A 14,819-nucleotide genomic window follows, 5' to 3' on the forward strand; every position below is an offset into this window, starting at 1 on the left:
GTTCTGCAGAAGCATGGATCTTATCTTACCTGCAGCAATGGTCCAAAGATATTGCTGCGCTCCTCTCAGTGGAAATAGGCTTCAACTCTGTTTTACTCTTGACAGGACAAAGGCAAACACGCACACACACACACAGGGATAACTATGCACCACAACCCATCTCTAGGGCTGTGCATATGGTGCAGTCTGTAGACATGATGTGCCATTATACACAGCATGGATATGACTGGAAGGTCACAGTTTATCTCTTGTACAGCCTGATGAAATTAAAATTATGTATCTTAAGGCATCAGGTTGATTTAATGTGTATGTTACTACAGTATGCATAAAAAAGTTGTTCAAGATGTGACCAACTAACCTTACAGGACTGGATAGAGTTATGTTAAAGACTCTCCGCTAATTCTGGAAAACCTACAGCAAAATGTTTGGCCCAACGGGCACAGAGGAAAGTCATCAGAGTAACCAATACTATACACCCATTAGCTGAAACGCAGCTGAGCCAGCTTGTTGAAACTCCCTTTACACTTCCTTCTTAATTTTCTTTTTTTTCTTCCATTGTTCCTCCTCTCCTTTCCAGTTTCACATCACCTCCTCTTTCTGTCTCCTCTATAAGTGTAAATAACATGGTGTGTTTTGCAGCCTCCGTTGCACTGCAGCATGTTAGGTTAGCTCATCATCACCACCCTCCCTTGGGCTACATGAAGTTTATCTCCCTGCCAGTTGGATACCACGATACCCAAATACAGAAATATGACACTTTGCCATGCAGCTGAAACACAACATTACAGCGTCAATACAATATTAGAGCACATATTGAATATTCAGAATGCTCGCAAAAGAAGAAAATACTTATATTACACTGTGAATTGTATTTATTTATTTAATCTACTTTTTTTGTGTGTGTAAAACAAAATGACTGCTGAAAAGACTTCACTGTTCATCTATCAGAGACATCACAGTTTCAGTTTTACTATTGTTAACTTTATTTTAATGAGAATTGCTGCATGTAGAATTAAGTTAAAAGGAGTCAAGAACCCATTTTTTTGGTTTTCTTTTTCATTTTTGAAGAAAAGAAGAAGAGTTAAAGAAGATTTTGGTGCAGCATTAAGAAAATATCGAAGCTTATTGAAATTGGGCTTCAGGTGGACATATGGTATTTTTTAATTACTGTAAACACAAACGAAGAGTCAGCCTTGCAATGCCAATGCTGCATTATGCATTACACAAGACAGAAAATATATATTTGAGTGTTTTTCACGGCCATGTGTTTTACCATCTGAAGCATTTAAATGCATTGATCAAGCTATTCACAGTAGAGCCTTAAATATGTCTCCCCCACCGAATGATCCCACAGAGCTATTTTTATGCAGGCCTGACTCGGTCAAACTATACATGAATGGCTCCCCGCAGCAAAATCAATTTTTCCCATGCCTGAGAGGGCCAGGTTAGCAGCAACATGAGCTGAAACAAGTTTTCACTGTCTTGCTTAAGAATATTCCAGTAAGGCTACAAATTACAAACGCATTTCGTCAATACCGTGAGCTTCACTGAATCACTGGCATCAGATCAAAATGGTGCTAGTGAGCCAGCTAACGTAAGACGTGCATGCAGAGTGTTTTCAATCATTAAACCACATAAAAGCGAAACATGAAAATCAGCCAGGCTGGAGTGGAGAGCGATTGTTGGAGCAATAGGAAGCCACAACCTGCTCTCGCCTGGCTTCAACTTTTAGCTGCTGTTGCTTTGCATCACACCTCTAATGCATATTTGAACTCAAGACAATTCTGGACTCATTAATAAATGTAAAGTTGTCAATGAGACGAAAAGGATAAAAAATGTTGTGACCTAAAAGACTGTGACCTGTAAAATTAACATAATCTGCTACCTTTGAGAAGCCAGTAATGACCTCTCATCGCAGTGTGACACACTCTCCGTCTTCATTTCACACCCTCTTAGAGCAGCACAGATGGCCTTGGCATTTCCCTAACAGCCCCTGAAGACTTTTGTAATTCAGGCTACAAATCTTTTTTTTCCTGTTGCTCCTTGCTCGAAACATTGGAAGATGCATGAAGATGACGGCAAGGTGAGTTGTTATTCACCACACATCCTTCTTAGCTCTTAGGTAACGGATGTATATTACAAACAAGTCCACCAGAAGGATCCGGATAACACAGAGCGTTTTTCACATACATATAATCCCATCTATTTGGCATTATTGTTTGCTAACTATGATTTTCTATGGGTTAATACACAAGTTAATGAGGTGGGACTGGGCCACTGTAAAATCTTACTCAACCAGTCATGCAGTATAATTTGTCTTGCCACAGAAGTGTCAGCTATTGCAGCTCCCTGCTTTTTAATTCATTCAAATTTATTTTGTTTTAATTGATTTATCCTCAGTGATCACTAACACCATTAGTGTGGAAAGACATGAAGAGTTTACAAGATGATGGGGAGACATAAGGAAAGCAAGATACAAGGAGAGAGAGAGAGAGAGAGAGATGCTAATAGAGGATAACAGCATAGAGACACACAAACAGCGGGATGCAGAATGTGCCCTGTGCGGTTGCGTTCTGTGTATGTGCATGTCTCTATGAATAATTAGTCCCCTAGTTGTGATTACACAACAATTATTCTCTGAGCTAACCATCCTTACAAAGGATGGGGGCTCGTTCTCTATCTATACTGCAGATGCTGAGGTCTGCCCGCCCCAGAAGTGTGTTAATGGTAACTGGGGAGAAGTTAATAGGAACATGAGGCGATGGGCATATGGGGACATGGAATGAGTGGCTGATGGAAAGACAGCTCCATGTGGACAAGATCCAGAGGGATGGTTACGCCCGATGTGCTCTATGTCAAAGCTCCCGGACATCAGTATTTCACAAATGGTAATTATGGAATGAATTTGTGTTACTGCTTCTGTTATAATGTTGTAATTAATGGGGGTCAAAGTTTAATGTAATAATTAGGTAATACAATGTTATTACCAATGTAATAAGCAGGTAATAGTTTGATACTCACAAATTAAATATGTGTAATATTAGACTGTAAATATTACGTTACGGTGTTACGGAATATGTAACACTGTAAAGGGTTATAACACAGCCCTTCAACAACACAGACTTTTTAACTTGACGTTATTTCAATTGTATCAAAATAGTTCCACAATAAGGCACTCGCATAACAGCTCTTAGCAAACTTAGTGGGAGTGAGTGGAGCTAAAGGGTACCTTTAGACAAAAGTCCCAAAATTTATTTTAATTTGTGCACTGATTGTATTGTATATTAAGCAAAAATAAAAACATGCTCTAGTTCTGTCCTCTCTTGTCCTGTAACTGAACGAAATTCTACTTACTATTCTGCTAATGAATAATGGACAGTCAATGTGAAGCTCTTTCAAAATGTAACTATTTTATCATCGCTGATTTAGCAAATAAATTAATTTCAATGCAGCCTGTACTTTCTGTCGGTTTAAATGAAGTACAGCTCTCTGCTGCGCAGGAGTGAGCATGCAGCACCCTGTATTTGCTTGTTACATAATGTGAGCTATTTGCTGGGCTGGTGGTTAAAAATTCACACTAAATTAACCACTGGTTATAAAGAAGGTTTTCAGGAAAAGGGAAAAAACACTAGGTCGGGATATCATCTCAGACCCTGAAAATAATCTTCCCACCTCTGACAGGATGCTCTTTCCTGTTCATGATTAGCAAATCAACACTCTCCACAAGAACAAAATCGCAAATGGAGTCATGTAAAAAGATGAGAGCTACACATATATTCATTTATTAATTTATTTATTCCAACCACCAGTCTTTAACTAATCAGAAAATAAAATTGATTTATTTTTATGGAAAATCAAGGGTTGCACTTTTAAAAGCCTCCTGTTGGTACTGTGTGGCCAACAGGGAAGAGTCATTTGTGTATAATAGGCGTGCTGTTGAAGCTGAGTTCACTGTATTCCAAGAAAGCTGTCTGTTGAGATTCGGTCCCTTAATGTTCATTAACTTGGAAGAAAATCATCAGTACAATGCTGCATGCAGTACATTTATTTCAAGGCAGAAAATATGAGAGTAATAATCATTAGCTGAGTCCTCTAGGATACAGGGAACACGGTGTATAGTTGGGCGGTTGAATGAAAGTTCAAGGCAGAAATATATGTGCTTATGCTTACTTACAGAGCTGACAGACATTCTCTGGCCTCTCACAAAAAAACTAATACTCCATGAAGGCAATCTGTGTAGATACCACTCATTTGATTTACATGGTGAAGCAGCATCTCAGTGGTATGAAAAGTGTTTCAATTTCAGTCATGGTACTTTAGGGACAACATTAATTACGCAAATGTCTCCTTTGCAAGCCAAGGGCAAATCTGAATTCATGCAACAGTGAGGTCCTCAAAAGAAATATAGGCAACAGAAAAAGGCTGACAAAAGACTTTTTTTCTGCAGGATAAACATAAAAAAATGTGCTGACAGCTAAATAAAAGTCAAACTGAGAATTATAAAAAATAAAAAAGCACCTATAAAATCATCCGGACTGGTATCGTAACAAAAGCACTGAAATGTAAGATTCACAAGTGTTAATTATTTAGTGTTTACAAGATCAAGACAATGCAATATATATATATATATGGGTAGTTTTCAAGATCTACCAAGTGAGATAATATTGAGATATTCCTGTCTCTTAAATGGATTGCACCATAAACTGCATTTGTGTGTATTATGAAACTAAATTATTATGACTTTCACTTTCTGGCTTGTAAAAAAGGCACAAGCCTTATATTTTCTGAACAACTCCCCGTGGCGATGGTGCTAAATTGCTGCGGCAGGCGAAACAGCCTGTGATAGAAAACTGAGCCTCTTGCTATACTCCTACATTTGTGCTCTGCCAGAGCCTGAAAATGTAAAGATGCTTTATTGAACTATTATTAAACTCAAAGGGGAGTGGACATCTGAACTATTGATAGGAAATACTTAAATGGGAAACGTCTACTGGACACCTATTTGAAGTGCACTCAACAAGGCCATTTTGCAAGCGTGGTTGTCTACTGGGAGTTTCTCTAAAATGTGAGGCACAGATGTGAACACCTGTGTAGGAAGACACAGGGGAGGACAGGGAGCACTTAGCCATTACCAGGCTCATTCTCATGGTGAAAGGCCAATGTCCTGAATAAAAATAAAATAAAATAAATAATAGAACTGCCATTTTCACCAGGAAAGTCATGTCCACAGGAACAAGTCCAAAGAATCCACATTCGACATCCATCCAAGTGCAGTCAAAAAAAAACTCAGGAAAGGCGCTGATGCAATTTTTAAGTAAGATAAATAAGTAAATAGACTTTTATTGTATTTTCATTTTCAATACAAGCTCTAAATAGAACCAAGTAAGGACATGCAAGTTCAGGCTGAATTTGAGAGGTTGCAGAGCACATCCAAAACCTTTTAGGGTTTAAAAACAGCACTGCATGGTTCATGGCATCAGCGTAAAATAACACAAAATAATGACATGATGGAATGATGAGAGGGTCACGTATGACTGAAGATGAACTTTACGTCCTAAAAACTGTCTCCTGTTACAGGAGCAAACTTTTATGCCATAGTTCAAAAGTGGTCTGAATGTCCTTGAAGAATCTGGACAGAATGAGCAAAGCCAAACATTTTGTTTTCTACATTTGAAAGTCTGCCCACAGCTGAAGTGTCAACAGTGTTCTGCCCTCCGTTACAATTTAAGAATAAAGAAAGCTTTATTGTTATCATTGTTAGCATCATTGGACACACACACACACACAACAAAATTACGTCTTCACCAAGTAACCTTGAACCGTTGACCCTCTGGTTCCCAATGCAATGATTTCTGTAAGATTGATGTTGTCAGATTCATTGTGTGTTTAGTATTGCAGCTGGCTGAACTGGAGCACAATATTAAAGTAAATATTAAATATTACATATCTAATGTATGAAATAAGCATACAGTTAATAAAGTATAATATGTGTCCGACATGTAGAGAAGAATTTAAATAGAATGACTGCTGAATACCACATTTACACTTGGGATTACTAAAGTATTAAGTATTTTTGATTTGACTTTTTAGTTTAGTAAATAGAAAATAGTATCTAAATAACATCTATGTAAACTAACTAACCACTACAGTTTTCGTTCTCAGTACCTAAAATAAGTTTTGAGTTCAGTCTCCATAACAACAGTTTAGGAATGTGTATTAATAAGATTTTATATCTTATATGTTTGACATTTGAAAAGACACAAGAGTGTCTGTCTGGCTATGTTTCTGTCTCACTGCTTTGCATCATAGCTCACTGATCACCGGAGGCCAAGAGAAGCAGTGATGCAGTAAATGCTACTGCTACTGTGTGTGTGAGAGAGAGTGTGTGTGTGTGTGTGTGTGTGTGTGTGTGTGTGAGAGAGAGAGTGTGTGTGTGGGCTGATCACCCCTGGGCCTGGTTCAGGTAATGTAGCGAAGAGGAGGGTAAGCTGCTCTGACACACACGTCTGGATCAGAGAGGCTTGCACGTCACCGCAGGGTATGGTATGTGTGTGAGTATTTGTAGGTGTGTGTGTGTGCCAGTGTACCCAAGTGTGTTTGTGGGTATCTCTGTAATCTGTGTCTAAATGCATGTTTAAAAGTGAGAAAATTGACTGTACCAAGTCAAAAATTGTAATGAGACTAGATTGGTTAGTGTCTCAGTACATGCTTTACTGATCGCTGGAAGAGGAACCGGCCTGTGAATTCTGACCCATAGCGCTAGACAGGCAGATACTGGACAGAGAGCAGCTGGACCCGCTAACCTTTCCTTCATCTGATCCTGACTTCTCAGCATTTAGGAATCAGTTATTTGCTTGGGGAAGTGTTTTCATTCACATACTGTAGTTTTACTGGTTTATCGATCAGGGGGAATAAAAAGTTAAAATCACAAACTAAGCATCTAAAAGTGGGTCTTGCAAAAACATTCTTAGATATGGCAAGTTTTTCCACTGCAGAGTTTACTTTAGCTAACCAGCCTTTCAAGGGTCGGTGGTAGTAAATACTGTAACGCTACATAATTTTGCACAGATAAAACGATGGTCAACAAAAATTAAGGAAAAACTTTTCTTCTACAATCTATAAATCATTTAACCCATTTAGCCAAAAATAGCTCCTTTATCATCTACTCCAAATATAAAAACATTCGGCTGTTGCACACATTGATCATGGATGAGCTCCAGAAATACACAGAATGCTTGAGTAAGGTCATGAGCATTCTTCCTCGTTAGGAAGTTTTATCCGTGTTGATGCCGTCGCTGTGGGAGCGCTGAGGAATAAATCATTACTTCCCTAACATGAAGCGTACAACAAAGAGTCACTTTAGATGAAATACACACAAATATAAATATATCCAAAGTCCCACTCAGATAACCCTGGACACACACAACACTCACGAACCTATGCACACACACACACACACACACACAAACAAACAATGCACACAACTGAAACTGTTTGCAGAGCTACTCAAAATCATATTTTTTGCCAAAAACACTTTAATTGCTTCATTAATTACAGTGAAACTGGGAGGAAGCAACCAAAGCAATCACATTTTGGTGATAGCTCCTGAAGAAAACTGCTATTCTGAAATATATTATCTCTCGAATTACAAAATAGAAATGGTACAATATTATTCCAAATTTCGAAAGGATTTTGATTTTCAAACTTACCACTATCGCTCTCAGGTGCAATGATATAATAGTGAAATTATTGAGCTGAGCACAAAGACAGGGGAGAATAATACTTTATATTACAGACATGCTGAGTATCTTCTTTAGAAAAAGAAACACTATTGATTCCCCACTACTAAAGATTATATGAAAACCACTTCAGAATCCACTGGAGTGAATCACAAAGTGAAAGATGAGACCACTGCATAGACTGCAAGACAGTTTATCTGGAAGCTACACTGACAAGATATCGATCAGAGCAACAGGTTATCGACATTATCATCACACTTTCATGTGCACACACACACACAAACACAGAAAAACAAAGTCTCTTTCATAAATGTGCAATTATATCCACATAAAGTCAGCTGGTGTGTATCACTCATAGTCTTAAAGGCAAGGCAGGGAAAGGATGTAGCTGAAAATATCTTTAACACACAAAACAGAGATATGCACACAGACACACTCAAGCCACATAAAAGGAAAAAATAAAATAAAAACAGAGTTCTTATTGGATGCCCAGAAATGGTCGGTGATCAAACTCCAACAGCCAAAAGAGCCACAGTGATTTAGTGCAGCAAAAATCCATTACGGCTCCATCCAAAGGTAATGACTTCTTCAGGCCCTCCAGCTGATTCTCCAGAATAAGTGAAGGCAGCAATAACACGTGCACACACACACACACACACAGTGGACAAATCAGCCCTTTGATAAGAGCAGTCCAGAAAGAGTCCACCACCACATCACCTCTCTTTAAGTCTTAGACACATTCTAATCCTCACAGCGACAGTCAGACCACAGAAGAAATGTGGGTTATACAATGGAGACTAATAACAGAGTTATGCACACCTCAAAAACTGTTTGTTTGTTTTTTCTGTGATGCATATGCGGAACACAAGTGGATACCACTCACCAGCTAGCAAAACAAATAAGAATTGCAGCTTAGTCTGTCCTTCACCCATTCCTTTCCACTTGTTCTGCTTTCTGTTCCACAGATCAGAACTACGACTGATTTTGCTTCTCACACATGGCAGAGAAACAAGCAAAACCTGGAGCTGACACAACATGAAAGCTCAGCATGCACAAAAGCCAAATTAATCCTATTGAATTCCTCAGAGTGATCGACAGCGCCAAGCCCACTAATTAATTTAGAATCCCTTCTGAGATTGCTCAACATAGCAGACACAGTATATGCTCAAAATGTATGTAAGACCTTGTAAGACATGTATCATGCAGCAGACAGCAAGCCATTACCTGTCCATGACAAAATGTGTCTTATTGGTGATACCCAGTAAAGTAGTGAGGCTGTAAGCATGAACACATGGTTCATGGTTCTATTGCAGCTGCATATGTATATTTTCTATTGAACAAATGTTTAGAAAATAATGTTCACTGGATAAATATTTTGGATATATATTTGTTTTATTTATTTATTTTTTATGGAAAATCAAGGTAACTCTCCTAACTTTCTGTTTGTATGACTATTTGTGTAGACTTACCTTTCATACCGAATTTAGAGCGGCGGCCGTATTTGTTGATGAGAACAAAAAGGACGAGAAGGAGGACGCAAGCAAAGCCCGCCAAGCCCACAGCAATGGAAACCTGAGAGGAAAGTGACAGAGTCAGGCTGTGATCAGAAAGCCGTGTTCACTTTGATGTCCTTTCCAGATTTATAACTGTGAAAATAAGAGTTTATACATTTAGATTGTGACTCCCGTTTTCACAAAGATAACAGCAAATAAATGTTAACAGTTTTGTCTGTTTGAAAGCATGTCATTAAAATATGTCAGTTTTTCTTTTTTATTGATTTCAACCTACAGTGCATTTTGGGAAAAATGTTTAAAGGTATTTTAGAGTCACAAGCCTGGTTTGTTGCCATAACAGCCACTCATTTGACTGAATTTGTTACCTTCTGAAAGTTCAATGACCCTGACTAAGACATCAAATTCTGATATTTGAACAACGGGCTGTTTTTGGGAGGATTGGCCAAGCCATTCCTCCCAAAAAATTTACATTTTCCAATCTTAGTTTAGGCCCTGTTTACACCAACCTTTTCAAAAGGATCCGCTACACACTGTTGTGCAAAAATCTATACTATGCATTCCTGGGCAGCAGCTGCTGGTGTTTCCTTTCAATCACCATCACAGAATAAGGCCAAACAAAAGAGGACAGTGCAGCATTGTTTGCTGTTCTACTGTTGATATAATCTCTGGAGGGTTGGAACAGTAAATCACATGAGCAAAGATTTAGAAAATCCATGCCCCCAAAAAAGCTGTTGATGTGTGAATGAATGGCACACAGCACAACTTCCGTCAATGATGAATTAGAAGCATTTTGGGGTTTTTTAACTGCATATTTTGACATGCAAAATAACTGCATTCCTTTTTGTTGAGCTGGTTTCATGGTCCTGGTACTGTACATACTCGCTAACTCAAAGGGCTAAGTGGGGATGCTTGAGAGAACTAAGCAATATTTGGCAACATTTGTGTCACCTGTATGTTTCCTGTAATGGAATGTTAAGAAAAACACAAATTACATCAACAATGACTCAGGAAGCCCTGCCGGAGACCAAAGATGGTACGTAATAAGAAAAGTTCAAACTTTCAAACTTCATTAACTTAAAGCACAACCACGGTTATGATCTCAATAAATACATGCATACTTAAGGTTTTGTGTCAAAATAGGTGTCTTTAAAAAATAAATATGGCAGCACTGTCATCCCTGTCTACAGTAAATATACCACCATCATTCCCCAATTTCTATATTACCGGTATGTATTTCAAAACAGCTGTGCACACAGCATGATAGGGTTACTATGTTCAATATCAATAGGACTTCAAAACTCAATTTACAACTTTGAAAATTGACAGCAACTTGGGTTTGATATATATATATTACATGTCTACACATAATAAAAACCCCTGCGAGGGTCCTTTGACAAATATAAAGCAATTTCTGTTGAAACTCACAGAAACTCTGAGTAGAGTCTAACGGCAACATGTTTGAGTTGGCGTTTCATTGACATCATTAAGGAGAAAACGTACCCCAAATGTGTCCTCATCTGGTCGGCCTGCCTCACTGTCCGACGGTGTTGTAGGAACTGCAAGATAAAAACCCAAAACAGGCATGAATAGTTATGATGTTGATGAACAATGCATTTTATTTTAAAAAGTCGATAAAACACTTTCACTTAGAAATCTTCAATGCTTTGAACACACAAATGCTGTCACCTGTCACAAGGACAAGGTTGATTATAAAGTGTTACATTTCTGACATTTTCAACAGACTCAACAGAGAAGACTTTGTGGAATTTTAATAATCGCAAAGATGCATGCTTTCTCTCGTGCATTCAAAAGAGAGACACAGACTGAAATAACAAACAAGCTGCTTTAGCATTATACACAATTAAACAAGCACAAAGGAGAAACAGCTCATCCAGCCTAAAGTGTCAATGTTAAATGAGGTAAACGTGAACTTCACCATAACAACTGAAATTGAACATCTCAATATTTAAACATGCAGGACAAATTCTCGAAACTCCTTGCTGAAGTCATGTAAATTCTGTAGCAGTGATACTAATGTGTTAACATTTCCTGTAATCCAATAAAATGAAATGTACATGCCAGCAAAAACATGAATTTTGGCAAACATCACAAATCTGGGGAATATAAGGAAAGAAGGACGGAGACGCCATGAAACGAAATGAGCTGGTGTCAGGGAAACGCCAGTCAGAGGCCTCCAGGCAGGACATCAGAGAGTAATTGTGGTCAAATTAATGGCCACATGGTAGACATGCTGCCACTGGCTCAGACACACAGTACTGTGTGTGACTGTGTCAGAACTACCATGTCTCCATCTCTCCATCCCAGCCCTCATCCCCTCTCCTCTCCTACCTCTGCCCTTCTCTCTCCGGCTGTGGCTCAGCTGGTAGAGAGGGTCGCCCAGTGATCAGAGAGTCGGTGGTTCAAATCCCAGCTCTGACTGGGATGTCGAAGTGTCCTTGGGCTAGACACTGAACCCCACTGAATCCCAGTGGGGTTGGCAGCATGTTGCGTGGCAGCAGTCGCCCACTGGAGTGTGAATGTGTGTGTGAATGGGTGAATGTGAGGCCTCATGTAAAGCGCTTTGAGCACCGCGAAACGGTGGAAAAGCGCCGTATAAGTGCAGTCCATTTACCATTTAACAATTAAATGATCAGTCAGTCTTCCATTTAAACCTGAAGTCCCCCCCCCCCCTCCACACACAGCTGCTGTAATATGTCACACCCTCATCGCCCAAGCATCTCTTCCGCCTCACTTCCAGAAACTGTGTGAGTGTATGTGTGGCAACCCAAAACTCTGGCTCGCCACAACCTCGTCAACAATCCGTCTCTATCCCAGGCCGTGCTGCAGCTTTTTAATCCATGGCTGATTAGAACAAATGACCTCATATGGAAGATGATGGAGATAGAAGACTCCGGTGAAGGTCAGAGATCATCCTACTTTGTCATCACCTGTGAGTCTGTCATAGCGGCCTGGGATCAAAACACATCACAGAAGAGAGACTTACAGAGGAGCGGGTGAGCAAACCAAAGCATTGTTCCAGTGCTTTGGGTACATGATGTATGTGATCCACTCTGCTTCACAAACGTGCATAAATCACCAGCTGAAAGCATTGGTAGCTGGATTCTGGTTAAATAATAGTAGGGTTGTGCACTCAGAGTTAATATTAACATGTATATTACAAATAAACTATTTTCATTGAATAGAGGAACTGAAACCTGACATGACCTGACAGAAAGCAGCATAAACAAAAAGCTGACTCGGTAATGAAATGTGGCATGACACACTGAGCTGAGAGAATCATCCCTGTCTCATATCGTTGGTAAACTGCACTATCCCCCCAACTATCCCCTCACAGCCCAATCCCATCCCCACCACTTTAAACACCCAAAAAGCAATTTAATTATATTATATTTAGGAGGTGCAAATGTTCCTCATCTCCACTGAGGTGGTTCTATGCTCTAACGGAAATCAACCTCTGGAAAAATATCTCATACCAAAGTTTAGTTGAGTCAAGTAGTGGAAACATGGCTTTAGGTATCTTTCTGCCCTCCGTATAATCCAGCATTACTTCCAAGCCCACGGAGCATACCAGTTGTAGATGCGGGGAAGTTTTTCCTCACATTTCAGACGAGAAATGAAGAGTTCTGTGCTATAAAGAGAAAGCTGCTGCCTTGCACCTTTCTCTGCAACATCACATACATTGTTTCAAGCATAATCTGCTGCCATTATCAACAGGTGTTGCAACAGTAACTAAGGAGAGCAGCACTTAGCAAACACTCGACCAAGCCATGAAAGCCCATCTGCTCAAGTGGCAGCTTACAAACTAACAGAAGCACACTTTGTGCAGGGCACCTCATATACTATGGAAATGGGTGACAGTAAAAGAGGATATTGCTCATCATCTGAAATATCACTGCGGAGGAGAAGACATTTTTCAGCACAGCCTTTGCAAACTGTCACTGTTTATGGCCGCTTTCACACCAGAGCTGTTTGGTCCGCTTTAAACGGACCAGAGTTCGATTTCTCGGATAGTCCGCTTCGCTTGGGCAGTTGTGAAAGGTAATCCGAACTCTGGTACGGATCAAACAAGCTAAATCTTGTCTGCCTGAGAACGTGGGTCTCATCTGGACAAAAAAAGAAGACTTGGTCACAATGATCTGAGAACAAACATGGTGGTGGGAACCTAAAGCTTTGCGGTTGCTTCAACAATATCATGAAAAAAGAGCAATATATCAAGATTATCAACACAACATCAGGCAGTCAGCAGAGAAACTTGGCCTCAGGCACCAGAGTAGGTTTCAGCACGACAACGACCCAAAACACATTGCAGAAATGATGGAGAAATGGTGAGCAGACAAAAACATTAGTGTACTGCAATATCCCAGCCAGTCCTGACTTGAATCGAGGATCTGAGAAGGGAGCTGAAGATCAGGTTGATGGTAAGAAGACCCTTCAACCTAAAAGAGTTGGAGCTCATCGCCAAAGATGAATGGACAAAAACACCAGAGACATGCAAAAAGATGGTCAGGAATTATTGGAAGCGTTTGATTTCTGTAATAGTCGACCGAGGATTTTCTATTGATTATTGAAAAGTCTATGAATAATTTTGGACATACAACCTTTTGTTCAAATGTAAATACAGGGGGTCGTCGGCTTAGTACCACAATTGGTTCAGAGGGCTTTGTCGCATGCCGACTTGGTCGTAAGTTGCGCCATGTTAAATTACCGTAAATATATTATGCTGCATCACAATACTGTAAATGAGGAGTATAAAGAGGCAATTTCCTCTTGGTAGACATCGTGGTTGAGACCACTGCTGTACACTTGATTCGCTCGCTCTGCTTCCCGGTACATCTTAAAAACACCTCGTATATAGACAAAAAGATCAGTTGAGTGCGGGCGTAAATTTGAAGAGGTCGAAGAGGTCGTAAGTCGACGACCCCCCCGCAAAAGCTGATAAATATTTTTCCTGTGATTATGATTGCAACATCCTAAAAAAAAATGCCTCCCCAACTCTCACCCACCAGAGATGTCCCTGAGCAAAATCTTACCATCATTTGCCATTTTTGGCAACTTTCCAATTTTTCACTGGCCAGATAACCGAGCAGCAATTCTGACAGCTCCTAATGAACTACAAAAGATCGAGCAAATTTCTCCATGGTTAACACCTTAATGCTAATAATGATAGTACCCTATCAATAAATATGTGTGTGAACATAACGATACCAAACAAGTAAAAACAAAACTAAAAAAAAAATAGCAGGGTTAAGCATAAATAGAAACACTCACCAATTTCCACCATGTCTGCAAAAGAGAAGACGGAGAAAGTCACGCTATTTCAATAAATTGACCTTGGAATATTGACCATGGGGAGAAATTTGCCATTCTTTGTGGGTACATTTCCCATCCCTGTGAATTTAGGATGAGCTTCCCGCAAACAATCTACCTGGCTGAACTGTGGATGAACCCTGGCTGCAATCCAGCCAGCAAGTATCAGATTGACGGACTCTACACTGTGAAGGGGGATTTACATACATTTAAGAGCTCCCAGTAGTACATCCGGCTG

General features: G+C 39.7%; 1 protein-coding gene across 1 annotated transcript in view; it reads right to left on the minus strand.

Moving 5' to 3' along the window:
- The window catches only part of LOC137912584 (NT-3 growth factor receptor-like), a 117,633-nt gene that overhangs the window by 38,896 nt on the left and 63,918 nt on the right, over positions 1 to 14,819 (minus strand). The window contains exons 9-10 of the mRNA XM_068756722.1: positions 10,754 to 10,809; positions 9,209 to 9,311 (exon numbers count right to left, since the gene is read on the minus strand). Coding sequence (XP_068612823.1) covers positions 9,209 to 9,311; positions 10,754 to 10,809 — 159 coding nt within the window. The remainder of the gene's footprint in view (positions 1 to 9,208; positions 9,312 to 10,753; positions 10,810 to 14,819) is intronic.

This window comes from Brachionichthys hirsutus, unplaced genomic scaffold, assembly GCF_040956055.1.
Source record: "Brachionichthys hirsutus isolate HB-005 unplaced genomic scaffold, CSIRO-AGI_Bhir_v1 contig_200, whole genome shotgun sequence".
Lineage (NCBI taxonomy): Eukaryota > Metazoa > Chordata > Actinopteri > Lophiiformes > Brachionichthyidae > Brachionichthys > Brachionichthys hirsutus.